General features: G+C 43.9%; 2 protein-coding genes across 8 annotated transcripts in view; one reads left to right on the plus strand and one right to left on the minus strand.

Moving 5' to 3' along the window:
* DNAJC17 (DnaJ heat shock protein family (Hsp40) member C17) overlaps positions 1-3,172 on the minus strand; it is a 28,693-nt gene extending 25,521 nt beyond the window's left edge. Inside the window, exon 1 of the mRNA XM_039534113.1 lies at positions 3,014-3,172. Coding sequence (XP_039390047.1) covers positions 3,014-3,091 — 78 coding nt within the window. The 5' untranslated portion in view covers positions 3,092-3,172. The remainder of the gene's footprint in view (positions 1-3,013) is intronic.
* Positions 3,173-3,314: 142 nt separating this feature from the next.
* ZFYVE19 (zinc finger FYVE-type containing 19) lies at positions 3,315-22,559 on the plus strand. 7 transcript variants are annotated; one of them, XM_039534106.1, is made up of 12 exons: positions 3,315-3,426; positions 4,415-4,731; positions 5,615-5,736; positions 7,447-7,500; positions 8,026-8,186; positions 9,249-9,394; positions 11,854-11,968; positions 14,637-14,846; positions 15,481-15,560; positions 16,194-16,304; positions 18,917-19,080; positions 21,159-22,559. In XM_039534106.1, the coding sequence occupies exons 2-12, from the start codon at positions 4,678-4,680 to the stop codon at positions 21,229-21,231; spliced, it is 1,290 nt and encodes a 429-aa protein (XP_039390040.1). In that variant the 5' UTR covers positions 3,315-3,426; positions 4,415-4,677; the 3' UTR covers positions 21,232-22,559. The 7 variants fall into 7 exon arrangements, with proteins under 7 accessions (XP_039390040.1, XP_039390041.1, XP_039390042.1 ...); XM_039534107.1 differs by lacking the exon at positions 3,315-3,426 and adding an exon at positions 3,429-3,560; XM_039534108.1 differs by lacking the exon at positions 3,315-3,426 and adding an exon at positions 3,436-3,585 and having other exon boundaries at positions 4,471-4,731.
* The last annotated feature ends 2,429 nt before the right edge of the window (positions 22,560-24,988 follow it).

The following is a 24,988-nucleotide window of genomic DNA, read 5'->3' on the forward strand; positions in this document are numbered from 1 at the left end:
CATCATCCACAACATAGATAACTGTCAGAGGAACTCTCCAATGTGATGACATCAGTTAGGGCTTCTGAACAACTGACCCAGGGAAAAATAATTCCCCCCTCAGTCGCAGTCTAGACATTAGAAGTTTCAAATAATGGACTGGGAATGAATTCCCTGTGGAAATCCTGAGTTGTTAATGATATAGGTTAGATAAGCATATATGAAAAAAATAAAGAAGAGCATTCCACAAACCTTTGCAGAATATTATTTCTAGGAACATCTTAATAGATTTCCTTCTTAAAGGTTTTAACCCCCACCTTTAATAAATACGAAAGCATCAATGATGTCCATGAAGTTTCCTATACACATTCCTCATAAATAATCTACTGACTGCACAAGGAAATCACATGATATAACAACAGGACCTCACCATTAAGTTCAAGAAATATAAATCAAAACTATTTAAAAGGTGTTCTTATTCCTTCCTTTCAATAAAATTGAAATTCATGACCATAGTAAGCCCTGGAGAAGTTGGATGCAACTCCACTGAAGACAATGGAGCTCTGCCTCCTTATCTTGGTGTTAAATTTTGCTCCTATCTAATTGAAAGGACCCTTTCAACTTAATCATCATACTCTAGCTAAAACTTTACCTACTGATGTTACTGTAACTGATAATTACAGGAAAAAAGTTATTTCTTGTTAAGTTAAATTTTGTTTAATTGACAACACTTGGTATTTAGTCAATTTCATTGTTCCTGTTCTATAAACTGTCAGTTTCCCCTATTGTTTGTGTGGGTCTATAAAACAAAGGAGAAAAAACAGGATGGGGGGAAAAAAAAGGGAAACGTAATTGCAAAACCACAGAGGTTTAAGGAGACTCACGCTGATTTCGTACCAGAATCTACTTTTAACTCTTTTTTGAAACTGGGGCCAGGATTTCACCCCACATATTTAAGACAAAAAGCCAGAAAATATAGTACAGTGACTATAGTAGAGATGGTGATCAGTGAACTAGCAAATATTGTCTGTCCTATCAAATACCAGCAACATGACTAAGAATCACAATGCAACAGTATAATAAAACAATTGCCATGCTAAGTATTAATAGGAATATCCCATGCAAGATTAGTCCATACAATTAACAATCAGCTAACTTCCCCATAAAGTTAGCTGGGATGATTTAGTTGGGAATTGGTCCTGCTTTGAGCAGGGGGTTGGACTAGATGACCTCCTGAGGTCCCTTCCAACCCTGATATTCTATGATTCTATGATAAACACTTCTTTAAAATGTAACTTTAAAACTCAAGGAACCAATGCGTTACATAGTGTTCCAAATTAGAGCTCCATACCAGGCCTAGTCTATATATTCTTTTCTCTCACCTCTCCACCCTTTCTCCCCCACCCCCCAATTCAAGGTTTCCTTCCCCCATTCCCTGTGTGTGTGTTGTCCATTTAGACTGCAAGTTCTTCAGGGCAGGGATCTGTTTAAGTCCATCTGTAAAGTACCTAGCAAGTTGGGACCCTTTCTACATAAATAATAAACCACGGTACTAATTAGGCTTCATAAGAGGGAAATGCAATCATTGTGTGGTACCATGTTTCAAGAGAGGCAAATGAAGAGTTCACAGGTGAATAATGAAGATTATAAAAAATTTGGAATATAACAGACTAATGTTCACTCTAGAGAAAGGAGCAAAGAAAGGCACAGCAACTCCCTACAAATAGGTAAAGAAATGTTATATGACAGGTTCCTGTTATTTTCATTGAGCAGTGAGGACACAACAAGGAATACTGGGCTAAACTGGAAAATAAAGAAGTTACACAATCATCAACAAAGACCTGAGGCAGCTCTAATCTACACCAGGGTCCAGGCAGGCCCCCAGACAGCCCCAGAATGCAAAGGTACCAGAAAGCAGTCCTTGTCCCTTCTCTGAAGTGAGCAGCTTTATGTGGAATGCCAAACTGGGCCCAAATGTATCTATTGAGTTTAACTCTTGTGAGTCTGACTAAATACAGTAGGTTTCTTTTGTTTTAATCCTATTTCTTTCTCTATTCTTAATCTTTGTTTTAGAACATTTTAGTCATAGACTGTTGAAACAAATGTTAAGGATGTGATCCAGTAACTAAGTCAGCCTTCTGACCTCTTGTGAGAGGGAGAAAATGGCATCTAGCTTGGAGCAGGGGGATGAGTGTCATGACATTAGAACCAAGTGCTGTGGCTTTGCTGAATGAGTGCTATCCAGATACAGTTGTGAATGGATCAGATGCATGAAAAGCCAGTGGCCCATGATGAAGGTATAGTGAACAGAAGCTTACAAACATTCATGAGATTTTAGTGGACATCATAAAGAAAATTATAACAAGCTAGATGTTTTAATAAGATTTTTTAAACAAATTACATGCATCACACCTGCCTTCTCTTTGCCCTTCCTATCATCTTGTCACTGTCCACACAAAAAATCTGTCTGGGGATTGGTCCTGCTTTGAGCAGGGGGCTGGACTAGATGATCTCCTGAGGCCCCTTTCAACCCTGATATTCTATCATTCTCAGAGCTTTCTCAGCAGTAGCTGTTGCCATATGGCACACCATGGTACCTCTCTGCCTCAGGAGCTCATCTCAAAACATCTTCCCCAGTCCCGTACTGTGACCTCTTAAAGATCAGCAGAGGCAGAGAGAAATTTGTTCCCTCCCCATGTTTTATTTAACCCGTTAAGGTGCTCTAGGGTTTAGCCTCCCACACACAACATGTGAGTAACATCTCTGGTCAGTGTTCATGGTGGCAATGAACACGAGTCACTACAGAGGTTGCCACTTTTCTACCGCTGCCCCCCGCACCAGGGGCAGCCCCACACGTGCTTTCCCATCCTGGGGGCAGGGAGAGCGCCCAGGCCGCCTTGTATTTCTGGTAGCGCACAGCCGCCGTCACCGTGGTGTCAGACCCCGGGGCCGCCACGCGCTGCAGGGAGCGTCCGCCAACTGGGCGGGGGAGCCCGGCGCCCTATGACCCCCCCCCCCCCGTTCAGGCCCTGACCTCCTTGTCCGAAGCCTTCTCCCCGACCCCCAGCAGGGCGTAGAGGTCCAGCTGCAACAGCTCCTTATCGACCGCCATCTCCGCTACACCCCCACAGCCCGGGGCCTCCGGCCGCCCGGTTCCCCTTGCGCCGCTGGGCCTGGTTATCCCCGCCCCCTCGGCCCCGCACCACTGCCTGCTGGGACATGTAGTCTCTCCAGCCTCAGCCTCACCGCTGGTTCTTAGAGCCCTTCGGGGAAGCGGAACTACAACTACCACAATGCCTAGCGCGGCCCACCAGGAAGGGCTCTCTCTGGCCAACCGGCAAATCACCGCTCCCGGCAGGCTCTGCGCAGCAGGGGTGTGCGCATTGTCTTGGGAAGTGTAGTTTTTTCATTAAACCATCTCCTTCTGCGGAAGGGGATCGGACGGGTGTAAGGACTACAACTTCCATCGGGCCCTGCGCTGCCATTGCTGGGTTCTTGGCTATCTCGGGTGCTGGTGGGATGTGGGCAGCAAAGTCTCCGAGCCGTAAACTGCAGCGGGAGTATTAACCCCTTCCGCTAGAGTCGGTGATGCGAGGGTCTGGGCAGGTTAGGGTGACTGGACAGCAAGTGTGAAAAATCAGGACGGGGGGGGGGGGGGGTAATAGGAGCCTATATAAGAAAAAGCCCCAAAAATCAAGACTGTCGCTATGAAATTGGGTTTGACATCTGGTCACCCCACACAGGTGCTGGGGCAAAAGTGGCTCTGTAGGTGAAAAGCCTTGTGGTTTGGGAGTCGTGCGCTGAGTTGTGTGGGGTTTGCACTGACTCAGCCTCTTGAGTCCAGACTCTTGCTGTGATTACTGTTGGTACAGTATGTGTGTAGTATATTGCAGCTTTCCGTGACACTGATTTGGATTGGGAGCTTCTGGGACCTGGAATTTTTGTCATTTTGTGCATTTGTATGGTGTGGAGCAGTCTATGCTGCCAAATACATAATAGTTTTATGGCAAAATATATTAAAGCAGGACTTAAATCTCTGCTTTGGAAAGGTGGCGTCCTAAATATGCAAACTTGTACACTCCAAAGACAAAGAGTTCTGTGGCACCTTACAGACTAACAAACGTATTGGAGCATGAGCTTTCGTGGGTGAATACCCACTTTGTTGGATGTTAGTCTATAAGGTGCCACAGAACTCTTTGCCGCTTTTACAGATCCAAACTAACACGGTTACCCCTCTGATACTCAGCACAAAGACGGTAGATGTTGTTATTGCTGATAGGCTTTGCAGAACAAGGCAAGTTAGACTGGTGGTGATTTGGAGGAGAGGGGGAGCACTTGGTGTGTCTTATCCTAGCTTTAAGCTGTCAGAACAGTCATGTAAGAGAACAGCAAATTATAATGTTATTTATTGTTAACAATAATGCTTTCATTAAAGGGTTGTCTGTAAAAGTTAAACAAGGATCAGATCCTTTCTTCTCTCTCTGCTGAAAGAATCTGGGACCATCATTTCTACAACCAGCTGTGCAGCAAGTAAACTCTGAAGTGCCATAATTCATCATCTCCCCCAACACGCTGCTGCCTCTGAAGGAGAAGAATATTCCAAGACGGCTCTGTCTGGACAAATAGACAGTTTATCTCCTGAAGCTATTTCTTTTTGTATATCTGTGAGAGAGTGAGCGTGCGTTCTCCATTAGCACTATGGATAGAAGGTGTTATGGCTGTGCATCCAAGTTTACTCTCTTCAGAAAAGAGGCAAGTCTCTCTTGAACACTAGATACAAGATCTGGCCCTAAAAAGCCAGTTAGGTAGGCAGCTGAGTGAGATTCCTAGTGACAGTGTTTGATCAATGCCATCTGAAACTCCAACAGTTTGAGGCTCCTTATAGTAACCCCACCTCCCACTCTCCACTTTACATTCTATAGTTCAAACCTGCTGCGCTTCCTTGGCTCTAAGCACATGTTTTTGTGTGTGTCTGTGTTATCCTTAATTGTATATTAATGACACAGACACGTTAACCTGTCTGTGTTTAAAACATGCAGGAATTGCTATAACACAGCGGTTCTGAAACTGGGGGTTGTGACCCCATTTTAATGGGATCGGCAGGCTCACATTAAACTTGCTGGGAACTGGGGCCGAAGCCAAAGCCCGAGCCTCATTGTCCCGGGCGATGGGACTTGGGCTTTGGCTTCACCCCTGGGAGGTGGGCTCAGGCTACAGGCCCCCTGTCCAGGGCTGATGCCCTTGGGCTTTGCCCCCCCTCCCTTACTATACTATGGGAGGAGATGGTATTCCTGACTCCAGCAGGTGATCAGCTTATGTCCTAAAGGCTGATACTCTTATGCTGTTTATTCTAGCTAGTGTAGCTGCAACTACTATTCTTATTCTTACAAATATTTAATTCTCTTTTTAAACTTACAAACAAGCACATATCATATCTCTGAAGTACTTTTGATGTGGAAGTTGCTCCTGCCTGGTGCATATCCAGAGAGATGAAGTGGGTATTCGCCCACGAAAGCTCATGCTCCAATACGTCTGTTAGTCTATAAGGTGCCACAGGACTCTTCGCTGAGTTTATATTTTACAGAGTTGTTGCAGCCAGCCAGTGAAACCCTTGTGCTTCCTTGTTTCTTCTCAGTGTGGGTGCAAGAACTGTGGGCGGGCATTCTGCTCAGGCTGCCTTGGGTTCAGCGCCCTTGTTCCACGTTACGGGAATACTCAGCAGAAGGTGTGCAAGCAGTGTCATGGGGAGCTAAGCAGGTAAGGTGGGAGACTTGGGCACAGTCTGTGTGTTTGTATACTCTGTTGTTGTTTTTTTGTTTCAGCCTCTGGTGTCACGATGCAGATTTTGATCCGCTTCCCTTTTTATAACTCCACTTTACACAGCCACTTGTATGCCGTCCATAAACTGACATGCCAAACTAGTCCTTTACTGAGCTGTTACCATGTGGGTTTCAGTTCCAAGTGTCCATACAACTGTATAGTACAGGGGTGAGCAAACGTTTTGTCCCGAGGGCCACATCTAGAATTTGTATGGTAGGTCATGAATGCTCATGAAATTGAGGTTGGGGTGCAGGAGGAGGTGAGGGCTCTGGCTGGGCATGCGGGCTCCAGAGGGGGGCCAGAAATGAGGCATTCAGGGTGCAGGAGGGGGTTCCGGGCTGGGGCGCAGGGTGGGGGTGAGGGCTCTGGCTAGGGGTGCAGGCTCTGGAGTGGGGCTGGGTATGAGGCGTTTGGGGTATAGGAGAGTGCTCCGGGCTGGGACTGAGGGGTTTGGAGGGCAGGAGGGGGATCGGGCTGGGGCAGGAGGTCGGGGTTCAGGGGGGTGGCTCAGGGGTGCAGGCTTCGGGCGGCACTTACCTCAAATGGCTCCTGGAAGCAGCAGCATGTCCCCCCTCTGGCTCCTACAAGGAGGCGCAGCTGTCTGCAGGCACCACCCCTGCAGCTCTCATTGGCCACGGTTCCCAGCCAATGGGAGCTGCAGGGGTGGTGCTTGGGACGTGGGCAGTGTGTGGAGCGGAGCCCCTTGGTCGCGCCTCAGCGTAGGAGCTGGAAGGGGGACATGCTGCTGCTTCCAGGAGCCACTTGGAGCAGCCCCCAACCCTGCTCCCCAGCTGGAGTACCGGAGTGGGGCAAGCCCCAGACCCCACTCCACAGAGGGAGCTCAAGGGCCGGATTAAAATGGCTGGTGGGCTGGATGCAGCCCGCAGGCAGTAGTTTTCCCACCCCTGGTATAGTATCTGAGCTGCTTGGTAATAAGGTGATTGGAAGTGTTGCCACTAAATCAAAAAACAAACAAAAATAATCCACCTTCACTGTTTCAGAGGCCTAGATGTCATGTATAATCTGAAGATTTAAGGTTTGTGGGATTGATTTTGTTGTAAGAGAAAAAATATTCACAGTCTTCCAGCTTTGAAAGCCTCGGATGCATAGCTGCAGGTTGCATAGTTAAGCACACAAATCAGGACATGCAGAGTTAAGATTAGCATATAATCAGGTATCATAGATCTCTAACTCAATATGTTGTAATATATAATTATAATAGTTTGTATTCTATAACCATTTCTGTAATATAATGTATAATCATTGTTTACATTTTAAAACATTTACGTCATATAATTTTGTATTTTGAAAGTGATGTAAGGCACATCTCTTTCCCAAGGCTTCCCACTGATTGTGAGCTAGGAGAGCCCAGAGCCTTCATCTCCAAGTCTCTTTCCATTTGTTGCCTCTTTCTAACTGCAAGCTGCCGCAGAGAGTGGTGTCTGTGCTCCTCTTATTGTGGAATACTGATGACACATTTTAAACAAAGTAAATTTTGCCCAGGTACTACGGCGATGAGTGCCTTAGCAATGTGCATCATAATTTCTCTAGATTTGAAAGATAGAGGATGTGCGGTTGTAGTATTATCTGGACATCTGTCTGAGGTCTGTGTTTTACAGTTGAGATGTTTATGTTTTTGCTTTCCAGAGGAGTGTCTCAGACTAGTACAGCTAGATGGTCTCCACCAGAGAACTACAAAAAGTGAGTTTTGCTAATTAGTCCAGCCCATTTGAATCTTTAGTTGGATATTCTTTTGGTTCTTGGCCTCTCTGTTGAGACTGCCAACAAGAAGGTGGGCTTGTGACATGGACCCGTCTCTGCTTGGAACTGGACTGAGAACAGCAGCTCTTTCAGTTAGGTCACGAAACAGCCACCTCATGGTAATAACTTTTGGCTGCTATAGACCATGGCTGAATTCAGACCTGTGATCTAGAACTGAAAGGTTCCATGTTTCATTACTAGTCATCCAGTCTACTTTTTGACCATTTTATATTGGTGCTGCTGTGAGAGGAATGGTTCTCCTTAGTCCTTGGGAGGATTTCTGCTTCCCCAGTCCCTAATCCATCCTAGCAAAGTCAGGAGCAGGAATAAAGGAGTTTTCTGTATTCTGTCCTATATCATCTTTCCCTAAATAGCATGTTTGTAGAGGAGCTTGCAGAAGATGCCTTCATAATTCTTGTTCTAAGCACCTGCTCCAAGTTATGCTTGTTTTTTCCCTTGTTACAGGCGTGTAGCAGCTCTTGAGGCTAAGCAGAACCAGCCGACGGGTCCGCAGAAAGGCCCTGTGAAACCCCAAGGTGGGGCAGGCTCCAGATATCAGGGGCTGTCAAAGGAGGATCGAGCTATTGCAGAGAGGCTGGAGAGGCTCAAGGAGGAAACAAAGCCCAGTGAGTTTCATAGTACGGTGGAGGCTTCCTGCATCTGAGCAGAGGTTCCGTTGCGGCTGATGAGCTGTACAAATATCAGGGGTGGACTGCACAGTCACAACAGTCGGTGCATTATAGACTAGCCTCCAGTCATGGAAGCTGGTGGGAGAAAGCTGCCCATGGGAGCCAGGTCCTGCCCATTCTATCAGAGCAGTGGATACCTGGGCCCCATTCCCTGGGCTGCTCCTCTCCAGCGCACACATTTTGCTGCCCTGGACCTCTGCTTTCTCACTGGTTTGCCTAGTGCAGTCCTTATCTTGCATGTCTTGACACAGTGAAATAAGCTGCTTGTTTACATCTGTCCTGGGCATGTCCCTGTGCAGGATAACATGGTAATGATAGGAACAAAGTGAAACAGGGGACTGCGCACGGTGCTGTTACTGTGTGGCCAAACTGTTGTGCAGAGGTCACACGTGGGAATGCTTTGACTGAAGTACTGGGTCTAGCCAAGGCCAATGCAGGGCTCCATGGGACTACACTTTGCCCATTCCTGCTTCCAGGAACAAACAAAGGAAAGCTGACTTCAGTAGGCAGTTCTAGGATGCTTGAATGGGAAATGGCAGCAATGGACTGTCTGGCTCCAAAGTGGGAGGTGGAACATGCGTTTCACTTTCACTCCCAGTTAGTTTGGTGCTGCAAACTTCATGGCTGGGAGATGTACAGGGGAGGAGGCAGTGGCTAGAATTAAGTGGTGGATGAAAGCATTAGACCAGTGCCCTAATCATTTCAAGGTACATGAGTCACACAGTAGCAGGACCCTTGTATGTGGACATAGTAACTGAGTCGCAGTGCAGTTTTTATTGGAAGAGACCCCCATTACAGCAATCAAGAGAGTTTTAAGCAAACCACAGGGGATGTTGGTTATGGCTCTGGCCAGTTATTCCTGGCTGTGATCAGTGAAGTGAGGGAGGCTTTTCTTAGCTGTCCAGGGCCCCATTCTCAAAAGAAAAATATAGTCCAAGATACTAAAACTATAAAAGCCATTTGCTTGCTGTAAACAAACAGAGTTGGTCTGAATTGCAGAGTCTGTCCCGTCTCAAGCTGAGATAGAATCTAGGCTTGCAGCACTGAAGGATGACCCCAGCAAACCCATTCCATCCACACAGGAAATGGAAGAACGTCTGGCTGCCCTGCAGGGAAGAGCCCTTCCATCCAAAACTCCCAGACCGGTAAGATCCCCTGGTCTCCATGTGTCAGTTCTTGCCAGTTTCTCTATCTGAGCTCTCCCAGCAGTTGTAGTGTCCCAAGAGATTTCAGAGGCATATCAGGCCCTTCCTCCTGCTTCATCGATTCATGTCCACCTGGCTGCTTCAGAAATATACTTATTTAGCTGCCAGCTTGTGGTGTAAGAGTCCATTGTCACGCTCCAGAAATGAACTAAGGATACGTGTTCTTCAGCTTGATGAGGACTCAGAGATGTGAGGCAGTGCCACAAATGGCCCACCAAATGATTGTTAGTTTAGTGCTAGAAGCTGTTGGGAAAGGAGCCTCCCTCCCTGAGATTCAGGTGAGACTTTAACGGTTAGGCTGTTAGCTGTTTTATGTGGGTGGACCTGGCTTGAGGGGGAGCATTGTCTGGAGGTTAGAACCTGGCGCTGGGAGTCAAGAGTCCAGGATTCTAGTCCCAGCTCTGCCATCAGCTTGCTTTGTAACTTTGAGAAGAAATCTGTGGCCTGATTTTCAGAAGTGCTGAGAACACACAACTCCCATTGAAGTCAGTGAGATCTGGGGGTGCTCCCCACCTCTGAATATCGAGCTATTAACCTCTCTCTGCTGTATTTTTTCCATTTATGAAAAAAGGTTATAATACTTGCCTACTTCTGAAGGTTGATGTGATGTTCACTAGTGCTTTTAGATTCTTGCTTGAAAGATGACATATCAGCTCAAGGGATTCTTATTAAATAACGAAGTGATCAAATGAATGGCAACTTAAAAAAAACAGATTAATAATAACTAATTTGGAGTGAGACAAGAAAATATTTCCTCTTGAACTGTGGTAAATACGAGACTATGTTAGAAGTTCACCTGTCAAAAGAAAACAAACTTTTATGAACTCATCAATGAAGATAAAACATGGCTTCTGTGTAGAGAGATGTCAGAAATGCCTTCCAAGAGTGTGGCACAACATCCGAAACAGTGAACAGAGCGCCAAATGTTTTAAACAGTATTTACATTGAGACACAGCTGGGTCACGTTTAACCCCAAATTTAGGCGGTGGTTCTTTGTATGTTTAAAAAAAAATAATCCAAAACTGAAGTAGGACATTTGCAAAAGTTTCCATAACTTAACCAAAATAAAAATAAACACTCCTCTACAATATTGACAGCTCAAATGTTGTAGCCTAGTGATAGAACACACACACTTGAAAGTGAAACTGAGCAGGAATTAAAGTGAAACTGGTTAGCATTCATCGCAAACGTTCATTGCATACTGAGAGAAATGCAAAATAGATTATTAACAATGTCAAGTGTTCTTTAAAACATAAATGTGGGCATTTTTAAAAACAAACCTTATTTTTAACTGGACAGGTTCCCCTTCCCCTTAATGATCCATATAAAATGTAGTGGACTATTTCACTATATCTATAGGGTATTTACATTTTACAGCCAAGATTTTCTAAAAATTGTTACTAACTTTAGGCTTCTAAATCCATATCTAGCTGTAAGTGGCCTGATTTTTCAAAGCTATCTATTTATCTTAGGCACTTATATGTCCTCTATCACTGCCGTTTCTTTAATGTATTTATCCTCACAGCACCTCTGGGAGGAAGGGAAGTGTGATTATCATCATTTTACAGGGGAAACAAAGGCTCAGAGAGATTAAAGGCTTGTCTACATGTAAAACACAAAGGCAGTACAGCTTTGCCGCTGCAACTCTTCATTGTAGACACTACCTAAACTGACGAGGGATTCTCCTTTTGGCACAGGTAATCTGGCTCCTGAGAAGTGGTAGCTAGGTTGATGGAAGAATTCTTCTGTCAGCCTAGCACCATCTATACTGGGACTTAGATTGGCTTCACTGTCCCTTCCAGGGCTGTGGTTTTTTCACACCCTTGAGTGATATAGTTATGCTGAACTAATTTTCTAGGGTAGACCAGGCATAAGTGACTTGCTCATGGTCACACAGGAAGTCTGTGGTGGAGCAGGGGAACTGAACCCATCTTTCTAAATCTCAGTTTAGGTCCTAGCCACACTTTCTCCTTTTTCAAAACAATTTCCACTGACTTATATGGGAGCTGCTGCATGGTTGCCAAACAGTTGTGAAAATTGGACCACTTATTCTGGTGCCTAAGTGTTGGGCCCAGTGTCACAGTAAGAATCAGTATCAGAGCTGGGATTAGATCGCATCAGTTCCTGGCTCCCAGTTTTGTGCTTGGATTAGCTGGTTGACTTCAGTAGAAACTGTGCATGCTCAACATCTCTGAAAATCAGGCCCAAAGCACCTCAAGTTGGGCACCCAGAAATTGAGGCACCTAGCATTAGTGGATGCTTTTGGAAATGTTGGTCCCAATTAGGATAGTCTCATAATTGGTTACACAATTTTTCAGATTTTTCAATTTTGTCTCCTTCCATCGTCTGTTTAACACTCTCCTACAGCTTTCTCCCATGCACCCTCTCTGTTTTTCCAGGTGCACCAGCCCCCTGATACCAGAACCCAAGTTCAACAGTCTGATGACCTGTTGACACAGCTGGCTGAGGAAGTTGCCATTGATGAGAGTTATAGTCCAGGAGCCCAGCCTCAAGGTATTTGTTATCATTGGCCTCAAACAGTTTTTCTTAAGGACACTGCATACACCGTGATGTAATAGCAAAAATTTTTGCTATTACATCAGAAGCAGGCAGCCTGCTAAATCACCAGTGGGGCCACTGGACAATCAAGGTGCTAAAAGAGCACTCAAAGACGATAAGGCCATTGTGGAGAAAATAAATGAATTCTTTGCATCGGTCTTCATGGCTGAGGATGTGAGGGAGATTCCCAAACCTGAGCCATTCTTTTTAGGTGACAGATCTGAGGAACTGTCCCAGGTTGAGGTATCATCAGAGGAGGTTTTAGAACAAATTGATAAATTAAACAGCAATAAGTCACCAGGACCAGCTGGTATTCATCCAAGAGTTCTGAAGGAATTCAAATGTGAAATTGCAGAACTACTAACTGTAATCTGTAACCTATCATTTAAATCAGCTTCTGTACCAGATGACTGGAGGATAGCTAATGTGATGCCAATTTTTAAAAAGTGCTCCAGAGGTGATCCTGGCAATTACAGGCCTATGAGCCTGACTTCAGTACCGGGCAAACTGATTGAAACTATAATAAAGAACAATATTGTCAGACATATAGATGAACATAATTTGTTGAGGAAGAGTCAACATGGTTTTAATAAAGGGAAACCATGCCTCACCAATCTACTAGAATTATTTGAGGGGGGTCAAGAAGCATGTAGACCAAGGGGATCTAGTGGATATAGTGTACTTAGATTTTCAGAAAGCCTTTGAGAAGGTCCCTCACCAAAGGCTCTTATGCAAAGTAAGCTGTCATGGGATAAGAGGGAAGGTGCTCTCATGGACTGGTAACTGGTTAAAAGATAGGAAACAAAGGGTAGGTATAAATGGTCAGTTTTCAGAATGGCGAGAGGTAAATAGAGGTGTCCCCCAGGGGTCTGCACTGGGCCCAGTACTATTCAACATATTCATAAATGATCTGGAAAAGGGGTAAACAGTGAGGTGGCAAAATTTGCAGATGATACAAAATTACTAAAGATAGTTAAGACCCAGGCAGACTGCGAAGAGCTACAAAAGAATATTTCAAAACTGGGTGACTGGGCAACAAAATGGCAGATTAAATTTAATGTTGATTAAAAACAAAGTAATGCACATTGGAAAGCATAATCCCAACTATTCATATGAAATGATGGGGTCTAAATTAGCTGTTACCACTCAAGAAAGAGATCTTGGCATCATTGTGGATTGGTCTCTGAAAACATCCACTGAATGTGCAGCGGCAGTCAAAAAAGCAAACAGAATGCTGGGAATAATTAAGAAAGTGATACATAATAGGACAGAAAATATCATATTGCCTCTATATAAATCCATGGTACGCCTGCGTCTTGAATACCGTGTGTAGATGTGGTCGCCCCAGCTCAATGAAGATATATTGGAATTGGAAAAGGTTCAGAAAAGGGAACAAAAATTATTAGGGGTATGGAACGGCTTCCATATTAGGAGAGATTAATAAGACTGGGACTTTTCAGCTTGGAAAAGAGATGGCTAAGGGGGGATATGATTGAGGTCTATAAAATCATGACTAGTGTAGAGAAAGTAGATAAGGAAGTATGCTTTACTACTTCTCATAACACAAGAACTAAAGGTCACCAAATGAAATTAATAGGCAGCAGGTTTAAAACAAATAAAAGGAAGTATTTCTTCACACAATGTCCAGTCAACCTATGGAACTCCTTGCCAGAGGATATTGTGAAGGCCAAGACCATAACAGGGTTTAAAAAAGAACTAGATAAATTAATGGAGGATAGGTCCATCAATGGCTATTAGCCAGGATGGGCAGGAATGATTTCCCTATACTCTGTTTGCCAGAAGCTGGGAATGAGCGACAGGGGATGGATCACTTGATGATTACCTGTTCTGTTCATTCCCTCTAGGGTACCTGGTACTGGCCATTGTCAGAAGACAGGGTACTGGCTAGATGGACCTTTGGTCTGACCCAGTAGGGCCATTTTTATGTTCTTATGTGTGTTATAATGAGAAGGAAGTAGGTACCTCCCAAAACACCAGGATTAAAAGTGTGCCAAGTATCCTGCCTTATCCCTACCTCCTGCTTACCAACACACAATGTTGACCAAGAGCAGCAGCCCAGACCTATGTTGATTTGCCATTGTCCCAGCCCGTGTGGTTACGTTTCCCTTTTCAATGGTAATATTGTTGGATTATTTTTCTCTCTTTTTTATGGTAGCCCAGTCTGGGGAGGAACAATTTTTAGAATTTCCAGTCCTTCCGTGTTCTGTTAGATGGTTCACATGGTAGTAGTAAGATCTTGGGACACTAGTCTGGCCAGAGCCATGCCCAACATCCTCTGTGGTTTGCTTAAAACTCTCTTGATTGCTGTAATGTGTAATTCTGAAAAGGGTGTCTTCTTCCATGGGACCCCAATAAAAACTGCACTGTGACTCCGTTACTATGCCCACATATAAGGGTCCTTCTACTGTGTGACTCATTTACCTTGAAACTCATCAGTACTTTTAGCTATGGAAAAGAGAGAGCTGTGCAGTAGAACAGCAGACATCTCCACAGTATGAGACAAGAGTTCTGTTACTCTTAGTCCATTCTTTTAATGGCATGGGCTATGCCTGGAGAGGGTTGCCATTGTAACACCTACATGCTCTGTCTGGCTGTGTTCCAGCTGTTAATACCCAGACCCTGAATGATCTCAATCGGAGAAGAGAGGGTGGCATCAGCACTGCTGATCTGGACCCAAAACAGCTGGAGGAGGAGAAGAATAAACTTCTGGCAGAGGCTGCTGCTGAGCTGAGGGAGGAGAACACTAGGGAGGAGAAAATCCTAGAAGTTGCAAAGAAACTGGCAGCACTCAGAGGCCAGGACCCCGAGAAAGGTGAGTAATAGGAAGAAACACTAGGTTGTACTAAAGAAGAACAGGACAGTTATTAGCTTGGTGGTAGCGTCTCTTTGTCATTCTGGGAGAAGTTGGAGCTTTTACATGAAGATTAACCTCCATTTAGCAATGGGAAGACGTTACAGCTGGAGGGAATCACATCTTTACTAGAAATGGACGGTTCTTTGATGACAGGATTTAGGGTCCAGTTGTTAAGCTGTATGGAGTAGTCCAGGATTATGAAAACTTGGGGTTGAGGCCCACTAGGGGTGAAGCTGTGTGGATGAACTCCCTTTGCCCCATACCCAACCCAACAGCTAATTCTAACGTGCCAAGACTTGTTTAATTATGCCCCTTTAAATGCATTTTTTTCCTTCCTTCACCCCCAACTTTTGGGAAAAAAAATGTTCTCTCTCTTCCAACCAGACCCATCCCAAAAGGAGATGCCGGTGTGCGTTCCCTTCAGTGTACCATTTGCTTTGCAAAACCCAGTACTGGGTCGAGGGTTGTGATGCAAGATCAAATTCAACTCCCCATGCCGAGCACAGACAGCATCCCTTGAGATGTGAAATGGCAACAGGTGCTATTCTGGTGTAGCTCACTGTAGCCTCATAACTTTCCACTCCTCTTGCAGTTACTCTGGAAGATTATAAGCTCCCTGACAGTGATGAGGAGCTGACTGAGGAAGAAGCCATTCAGCGAGTCCTAAAACAGGTCAGGAACAGCTGTTGGGACTCCGCTTGCTTTCCTCTTAAATAATCCTAGCATTTTTATTACGTATTTAGTGTGCAATGACCCTGTCATCTGTCCCTGGGCCAGGGTCTTGCTCTCTCAGATCTTTCACATCTAAAGCTAACTCCACCTCAAAGTGATTAGCAGAGTAGTTCTGTAGCCCAGCTGGCTAAGGTTGCAGACTATGTTCTGTCATTGTGTGCATCTGACTTGCCCTTTCTTGGTTCCTTCCTGTGTGGATATGTGACTTCCCTGTCTCAAGAGCCCCATGTATCTCTGGAGTTTGCCACAGAATGTAGGTCCTGATAGCCATGGAGTACGCAGTCTCTTGTGTTTTTTCCCTTTCATGCACACATTCTTTCTTTCTTTCTCTCTCTCTCATCCCTTTTCTCTCTTGATTGCTACTCATCTGATGTCCCTGCCTCTAGGCAGGAGATGATGTAGTGAAGCTTGCTTTATAAAGGCAGTTCTCCCTCCCTGCAGACCTCTCAGCTATAACATTTGGGCTTCTCTAGAGAATTTGGTGATTAAGGGAGGGGAAAGAAGTTTTGCTCCAGGAGAGAGGCTCACGTAGGAGTTTGAAACAAAAGACTTTTTGCTTACTTTTGTTCCCAGCTCACTGAGGAAGCAGCTCTGGATGAAGCAAGTGGCTTCAACATCCCTGCCGATCAGGCCACCCACCCAGCAACCTCACAGCAGAACACAACCAAGGAAGCAAAGCTAAAGGTCCGTGAGCCAGTCGAGCCTTCTTGAAATGACCTGTTCCAGTTCCTGGTACAACACAGCTCTGTGTAACTCAAATCTCAGTCCTGCTCTGAGGCTGCCTTACAGTGGTATTTACTGTACTGTAAGTTCCCAAAACCAGAGCATGGCGAAGAGCTACCAACCTGCTTTCCCTAGGTTGGCAGGCTGAGGAGGTGAATGGCTCAACCAGCTTTTCCAAGGCCAGCCAACACTGACTGTACATTGCGTCTCCCCCCTGCTGGCCAGCTTTAACAGGGCTCTCTATCTGGAGCATGGCTCCTTGAAAACCAGCCATCTGCAGGACTGGATGGCACCCTCTGCAATCAGAGGACCTGGTCAGTATATAGTCAGCGAAGAAGATACAAAAGAAGGGATTCCTAACCCATCAGTGTAATTACACAGAACATAAGCTACAGTCTACTACTAGAGAGCCTGATCCTGCACTGCTGAGGTCAATGGGAGCTTTTCCACTGGCTCCAATGGGTATAGGGTCAGGTCTGTAAAAAGCAGTAGTAATCAAGTGCCTGTGTTCTTTTATAATGTCAGTGCAGGGAATTAGTTAAAGGATGACATATATTGATGGCTATTCCAGCCTGTAACACAGCAGCATGCACACGATCTCTGTTACATGTCAGAAGAATCAAATGAATCTGTGATCTGCATGTAATTGAAATGTCTGTCCTCAGTGAGAAAACATCTTTAATTATAGATGTTATCAATGTGTCAGTGTTAAAGCTTTCTGACCCTGACCTTTCACGATCATTAGTGTGAATGTAATTATATTATTATAAAAACAAACATCATTAGGCTGGGCCAAATTTTTTTGACCATAAGATTTTGCAGATTTGTCTCGTGCCAAATAGTTTTGGTTGGGGAAAAAAGAAAAATGCTCAGAAAATTGAAAAGTGTAGTTTTCTTTCACTTTCAAAATGAAATGGTTTATTTTTTTTATTAAAAAAATTTTTTTTATTAGAAATTTCCTTCAATTTTATTAAGAAAAATAAAAATATTAAACCTCTAAATCTAAACCAAAGTTTTTGTTTTAGGTAAAATTAAACATTTAATTCAACCTGAAACAAGATTGTTTTCAACGTTTTGGTTTTGCTAAAATGTTCAAAAGAATTTTGCTTTGGATCAACCTGATACAATTTAAAAGAATAAATAAATTCAGAACTGCCACCAAACAGAAAAATCAGTTATTCACCCAGCTCCATTTATTGTTTTGCTGGGAAACAGTTTTTGCAATCTTTGAAGAATGTTCTGACACTTTCTCCAAATAGATATGTGGTTTCTGGAGTGCTAAGCTTCTACCTGTGACTCTTTTATCACCATAAAAGAGACAAGGCAAGTGAGGTAATATCTTTTATCGAACCAACTTCTGTTGGTGAAAGAGAGAAGCTTTCAAGCTCCACAGAGCTCTTCTTCAGGTGTCTCTCATGAACAGAAGTTGATCCGATAAAAGATATTACCTCATCCACCTTGTCTCTGTCATATCCTGGGAACAACATGGCTACAACAACACTGTTATCACCACAAGGGCAGTATAAATCTAAGGAGACCGATGGTCTTGTAGTTAAGGCATTGCACTTGGGAGATTTTGAGTTCCATTCCGAGCGCTACCACAGAATTCCTGTGTGACCCTGGGTAAGTCACAGAGCCTCTCTCTGTCTCGATTCTCCATCTACAAAGTGGAGAGAGAGTAATACGTCCTTTCCCCCACCCCTTGTCTGTCTGGGCTGTTTAGATTGTAAGCTCTTTGCAGCAGGGATTGTCTCTTCTTGCCTGTACAGTGCCTTGCCCAGTGAGATCCTGACGGGGGCCTCTAAGCATTGCCATTTGCCACAACACAGATAATAACTGTAGGTGGACGTTGGTGACATCAAACAAGCAGGAGAAGCTATCTGCCTATCACAAAGATAAAAGCACATGCAATCTGGGTGGGGGCATTTATTTTTTAGTTAGAGAATTAGGTAAATGCGTGTGCAAACAAGTGCTTGGACTCCAGGCAAGCTTGCTGTGCAGAGTTTGGTGTCTGCAAAGGTTGGACACCCTTGATGTAAAGACACTGAAGTAGTATATGTGTAATTATGACCAGCATATATTAGAACAAGGGTAGACAACCTATGGCACAGGTGCCGAAGGCGGCACGCGAGGTGATTTTCAGTGGCACTCACACTGCCCGGGTCCTGGCCACTGGTCTTGGGGGGGCTCTGCATTTTAATTTAATTTTAAATGATGCTTCTTAAACATTTTAAAATCCTTATTTACTTTACATACAACAATAGTTTAGTTATATATTGTAGACTTATAGAAAGAGACCTTCTAAAAACATTAAAATGTATTACTGGCACGTGAAACCTTAAATTAGAGTGAATAAATGAAGACTCGGCACACCACTTCTGAAAGGTTGCCGACCCCTGTATTAGAATGTAAGTGCAGTATGTCTCTGTTCTGGACAGAATCACACTGTAAAAACCCTCCCCAGTTGCTGTCCCAGGTGAGACGATCCTCACCCAGCACAGTTCAGTCTAATTATCCTAAATTATCCCAATCTGACCCCTGATTTTTATTTATCTGATTTATTCCTGTATTAGATCCAAGCTCCAACTGCCACAGCTAGTGCTAAGAAACCCATCCCAATTGCTAAGGCAGAAGACAGTGATGAGGAGGAGTTACCATGGTGCTGTATCTGCAACGAAAATGCCACATTGCGCTGCCATGACTGCGATGATGATCTCTACTGCCAGCGATGCTTCCGGTAACTGTGATAACGCCTTTTGGCTAGAGATACCAATCAAGATGAAATCTAGTTCTCCATGCCAAGTTAGAATAACAGAAGTGTAGGACTAGAAGGAACCTCAAGAGGTCATCTAGTCCAGTCCCCTGCACTCATGGCAGGACTAAGTATTATCTAGACCATTTCTGACAGGTGTTTGTCTAACCTGTTCTTAAAACTCCAATGACTGAGATTCCACAGCCTCCCTAGGCAATTTATTTCAGTGCTTAACCACTTGGATAGTTAATTTTACCTTATGTCCAACCTAAACTGCCCTTGCTGCAATTGAAGCCCATTGCTTCTTGTCCTATCCTCAGAGGTTAAGGAGAACAATTTTTCTCCCTCCTCCTTGTAACAACCCTTTATGTTGCATGGTTTAGTGGGTGTTTCTTCTACTAAATGGAAGAGAAGGAGAAATTTGAGGTGCTCAAGAGTCAGATTGTTACCTCGCCCTTTCAGGAAATAGTTTTATAGCACCATTAATTTACACTAGGTAGCATGTAAGTACAAGCACTATCATCATGCTTCAGGGCATAAACTGGGATCAGGAAACAATGTTCCTTTCGTACTATAGTAGTGCATGCTCTAGGTGTATCATGGTGAGGATGTTATGCCTTTTTCTGAAGCAAGTTACACTAGCCACTGCTGAAGACAAGATGTGCGAGACCACTGTTCAGGTTTGGAGATGACTGTGGTTTGTTAATGACCTTGAAGGATGGGTCAGAACAGACTCACTGGCAGAGAGATCAGCTAGGAGGAAAGTGTGGGATCTACAAGGATAGAACCGTGGCCTTAGACTATGTAAAATTTCCTTTTTTTTTTAATCTGGTGATTCCTGAAGCTCTTGAAATTGGAGAGTCTTTATATTTTATGTACCAAAGGCTTCTAGCTCTCAGTCGAGCAATGCAATAGTTGCAATTTTAACTTTTAAACACCTAAGGCTTTTGCATTCTGGCAGCATGTTATAAATCTCTGGTTTAAGAAGTTATTTCCCTTCAGTGCAAGACTGTTCTGTCTTGGCTTCTAATTTTATTTTCATCATTATTTCTCTTTCTAAAGCACTGGAGTTGCTTAATTTCCAAGGGTAGTGTTGTATGGACACTGACTAACTTGAAGTGTGAAACAGAAACCAGATGGTAGATTGAGATGATCTCTGATGTTCATTCTGTCATTTCATGGCCTGTTGATGGTTCTGCAGAAACCAATGCAATGGAGGGGGTGGTGAGAGTGAATATATTAAAATAATAAGGACATGCCTAACTGGTAATGCTAAATAAGTTTAAGGAGAAACACATCAGCCAGATAACGGAGCAGTAAGAGGCAGAGATGAGAAAAGCAGCAGAGTGGCAGGGTATTAAATTAAGTCAGCTGTATGCTGAAGATCAGGGTTTGTGTCTTCAGTCAATAAATAACCCTTCCTGCCTGAAATTGAGCAGAAATTAATTGAGCAGGGATTTTGCCCTCTGCAATTCATTTGCAGTGCCATATGCAACAGATTATAATCACAGCTCTTATTACATGCCTCTTACCCACTGTCCTGAGAATGCAGCAAAGAGTCTTGTGGCACCTTATAAACTAACAGACGTATTGGAGCATGAGCCATCTGACAAAGTGGGTATTCACCCACGAAAGCTCATGCTCTAATACGTCTGTTAGTCTATAAGGTGCCACAGGACTCTTTGCTGCTTTTACAGATCCAGACTAACACAGCTACTCCTCTGATACTTGTCCTGAGAATGTATCACTAATTACATGAACATGAATATTTCAGAAAGACCCGTTGTCATTTCTCTCTCCAAAAGTCAGAGGACAGAATGAAGTTTTCTGAATTAGCAGGCAGTCTTCCTCTTCATAAAGAACTTTCCAGGGCGATGTTAAAAAAAACTCAGCTGTCAGTCTTGATAAAGCCAATGGTGGCCCAAGAGAGAACTCCTCGGTTAGTCAAAAGTATCGGTGGGGATTGTCTCTTGCTTGCATTAGCTGGATGAGGCTCTGTGCAGCTGCTACTGCTGGGTAGGCTGGTCTGCACAACCTACCTTCAATTCTTGTTTGCCTTTCAGGGAAGGCCATGATGAGTTTGACCGGAAGGAGCACTGCACATCTAGCTATCGTCCTCCTTGTAAGCAGAAATGAGTCCTTGAGCTGTGAAAAGGGAAGAAGATGCAAAACAGAGATACAGAGGGAGTTGTCAAGATGGGAAGAGTCCACGAGGGCATGTGCTTGCTACCAAAACAGAGGATCTTTTGAACAATTTGAGGAACCTCTGTAATTCTAGAGAAGCTTGGTGAAAATGTGACTCCCCTCCCCAAGCATAGCCAGGGAAACATGGCTGGGAATGAAGTGCATGCTCTGCATACATGAGAGTTTAAGCCAGTGGAACATTAGAAAATGGATGAGTTGATATAAATGTAAATAGCGTGAGTTTAAAACAGGGGGCATTTGGATGATGGTAAAGCTAGGGAAAGAGCATGAATTTAAGCCATTGTGAGGCCGCGTGATGAATAATTTCCTGCTTTTGCTAATAATTTACACATTTTGTTCAAAAAAGATGACAAGGCAAGTTAAATTAAGAAAAGATAAAATTCTTCATGGCTTGATCAGATAGGTGATAAGAATCTCCGAAGTGTAATAAAGGAATGTGTGTAGGGAAAGCTCTTGAGAATTTCTGAAATTATTTTACAGGGTGTCATCCTGCAGTCATGCCCTGTGACCTCAGTTCTAATGCCAGATGGATCAAAAAATGAAATGAAAGGCCTTGCTGTTTTTTGATATACTCTGGCTGGATGTGAGAGGACATGAGGTGACCTAAAACTGTAGTATTGCGTTGCTGGGGGCTTGCTAAACAGCAGCTGTGTTCTTCCCCAGTAGTGGCTGCATTTTATTGGTGGATGATGTCATTCCTGTATCTGAAAAGCATTCTGGAGTCCGTCAGGATGGAAGGTGCTTTATAAATGTAAAATACTAATAATGAGCTGAATTCTGTTGTCAAATAGGTATGTGAGAATTCTGTTGAAGTCAATGAGAGTTGTACACATTTGTCTGAGAGCAGAATTTGGCCTGATTCTAATAATTGTATCACTGGTAGACTAAAGATACTACCCGCTGCTATCTCCACTTCCCCCACATATTTCTGTTCCTATGAATGAATACATTAAATGGAGCTCTATTCTTGCCCATCTCTGGTGCCTGTCCTGGTGCACGTCACAGATCCCTAAGACCAAAGTCATTGGGGTTATGCACTGACCTGGCAAAATTCACTCTCTCTAATACTGTTCTGAGTAAGCCATAAGTGGCTGAAGTTCTGTTTATATTAACAGTGGCAGTACCTAACTCCTTAGTACAGAGCTTTGGGATAGCTGAGTAGGAAAGGTATTGAATTATTATGATGTAATGCTGACAAAAAGCCCAGCACTCACAAGATGATAATAAACAGTTCCTGGTCTGAGGAGGTTAGTCTAAACGAGGAAAACCAAGATTCATTTCTGGGTTTTACTGCGTAGGAGTGGGAGCCATTTCATAATTATTGGACTGGAATGATTACTCAGATAGCTAACCACCTACACTTACAGAAAGGATCTGCCTTGTTCCCTTTGTGGCTCAGTATTTTCAGGGGGCGAGGAGAGTTACTGCTGTTCAAATGTCTGCTGTCTGCTTGATTTTTAAGAGGCATCTCTGTGTAGTATTTGTCCAAACTGCTCCAGCAGTAGGTCTTAATCCTGACTCCCCTCCAGACATTCAGACTATACGCATTCAATTCTTTGCTTCACAGCTACTGCTCTTAAACTCCTGACCCTGACCTGTGGGTTAATTATGCCTAGGTGAGTTTCAGCACCATCCTATTGAACTTCCTGGATTCCTCAGCCACAGTTGAACTTGTAGCTATTTATACAGTCAGCCAGGGTGGCCCTGTGAGCCCTAACAAGTGAATCTCATGAGGAAAACAATTGGTAGGTTACAGCTTGAGCCAGCCTGCTGGCTTGCCCAGGGTTCCTGTGGGCTCATCTCATTGAACCCAGAAAGACATGTCCTGGAACTGACGTTTAATACCTAGTCACGCGTGGGAGCTTCTCTTTACTTGCTTTGGTCACACAGACTGATCCTCCCCTCTCCACAGAAAATGAACTTTTGTTGATGCTGTGTGATAATGGCCCTTTTCTGTGACCCTCCCCTTGAAATGCATTAGACTCCATCACTAGCTTATCAACTTCTATAGTGTGGGGAAAGAGGGCTGTTTGCAGCAGGGTAGACAAACTAACCTTTTGGTTTTCTCTTTGGGAAAGATAAATAATGTGACCCTTATTGAAGAAGCATGCTTTTAAAGAGTCGTATGGCTAAAGCCCTGAACAGCTTCCCAGGGACTGGTGTGGTTATAGCCTTGGCCAGTGCTTTGAAAATACTCAGCAAAAGCTATGAAATCCCAAGCTCTGCAAATGAAGGTGCGAGCACTGTATCTGCAAAAGAAACAAAATTGGACTTGTGCCCTTTTTCGCTTCTTTATGAGGGATAGAAAGGGCTTGAAAGGGTTTTCTCCCCCCAGAATGTTGATTTTCTGCATTTGAAATATCAGATCTTGCCCTTTTTGGCTGGAGAATCGAGAATGATTATGACATCAGAAGAGTTTAAAACCTAAATATTTGAGAGGGGAGCTCAGAGGTGTTATTAGGAGCATGATGCAGGGGGAAATCTTTATTTCATGCACATGGGCTAAGATATACAAACATTCCCATGCAATACTTGCAACTCACCCCTGGCAGGCTTGAGCTAGTGCCTGAGAACCAGGATAATAAAAGTAACTAGAAACTGCTTGTAAACAACAGCAAAATTGGCTAGTCTATTTTCATGGTCCAGGCCAAAATAAAGCCAAACAATAAACAACAACATACTATATTTAAAGAATTCTTTCCACTGAAAAAAAAGACTTGCAATTTTGTACTTTTTTTTAATATGATTTTTTGAACTTAACAGATCCTCTTAATTTCCCCTCTCTCTTGTATTGATCTGGGAAATCAGAATGGATTTTTGGAGCGGTTCCTGGCTGATAGGCAAATATATTTTGAGACAAAATTTTAACATTACTTACCCAAGTCCCTGAGGTTTTTCAAACCCCATATTCATGCTAGGGCTTGCCCTGAATTGTTGCTGTGTTGTGTGGGGTTTCATTTAGAGTTTGGATCTCAAGAATTACCATGTTTGGGGATGGTGCACCAGCACTACAGCATGGAGGGCTTGACTGCTTCTCCCCACTTGGACTGTGTCTGCTGAGGAGAGCATGTGAAGGCAAAGTAAACAGGACACACAGGTTATTTTTAAAAATACCTTCCCAAACCTGTTTTTAACAATCCCTGACCCACAGCATGGCCCAAGTCCCTTCATGGCACCCAAAGTAAAGGCAGGGGGTAGGAGGTGGGTGGTGGGTCGTCCAGCCATAAGGATAACATCCAAGATGGTGCAAGGGGAGAGGCATTTCAGCTCCTTCGTGCTCTCCCTAGTCAAATATGGTTCAACAAGCAGAACGCATTGAGCCAGTAGAATACAAGCGAAGGCTTGCCCAAGTGCACATCTCTGTTCCCATGGCAGCTACGTGAACCTCTGGCGATTGTCGTAATTCTAGTTCAGTCCGCCCAGCTTATTGCCTGTCCCTTGTCAAAACTGGATCTTCCACCTTCACCTCAGTTTGATCCTTTGCTACGTTTGACTAAGCTCCTGGCCTGGCAGAAACCAGACTAGCTTGTAAAACAGGTGTTGAGCAAGAAAGATCATAATTGGCTTTGTCGGGAAAACTTCCAACGTTTTTATCAGCTCAGTGGATTAATGAACTCTTTGGCTGGGCTAGCCTCTGCCCTGCTCTCTGAGTGGCAGTGAAATGATAAAGGTCAGAACCTCAGCAGGT

Source organism: Mauremys reevesii, linkage group 4, assembly GCF_016161935.1.
Source record: "Mauremys reevesii isolate NIE-2019 linkage group 4, ASM1616193v1, whole genome shotgun sequence".
NCBI lineage: Eukaryota > Metazoa > Chordata > Testudines > Geoemydidae > Mauremys > Mauremys reevesii.

Bases quoted from the DNA above. Each gene is read 5' to 3' on its own strand.
- ZFYVE19 (XM_039534106.1), top strand. From the start codon at position 4,678: ATGGATAGAAGGTGTTATGGCTGTGCATCCAAGTTTACTCTCTTCAGA. The intron at 4,732-5,614 runs GCAAGTCTCTCT...GTTTCTTCTCAG, and splicing joins TTACTCTCTTCAGAAAAGAG to TGTGGGTGCAAGAACTGTGG. The intron at 14,847-15,480 runs GTGAGTAATAGG...CTCCTCTTGCAG, and splicing joins AGGCCAGGACCCCGAGAAAG to TTACTCTGGAAGATTATAAG.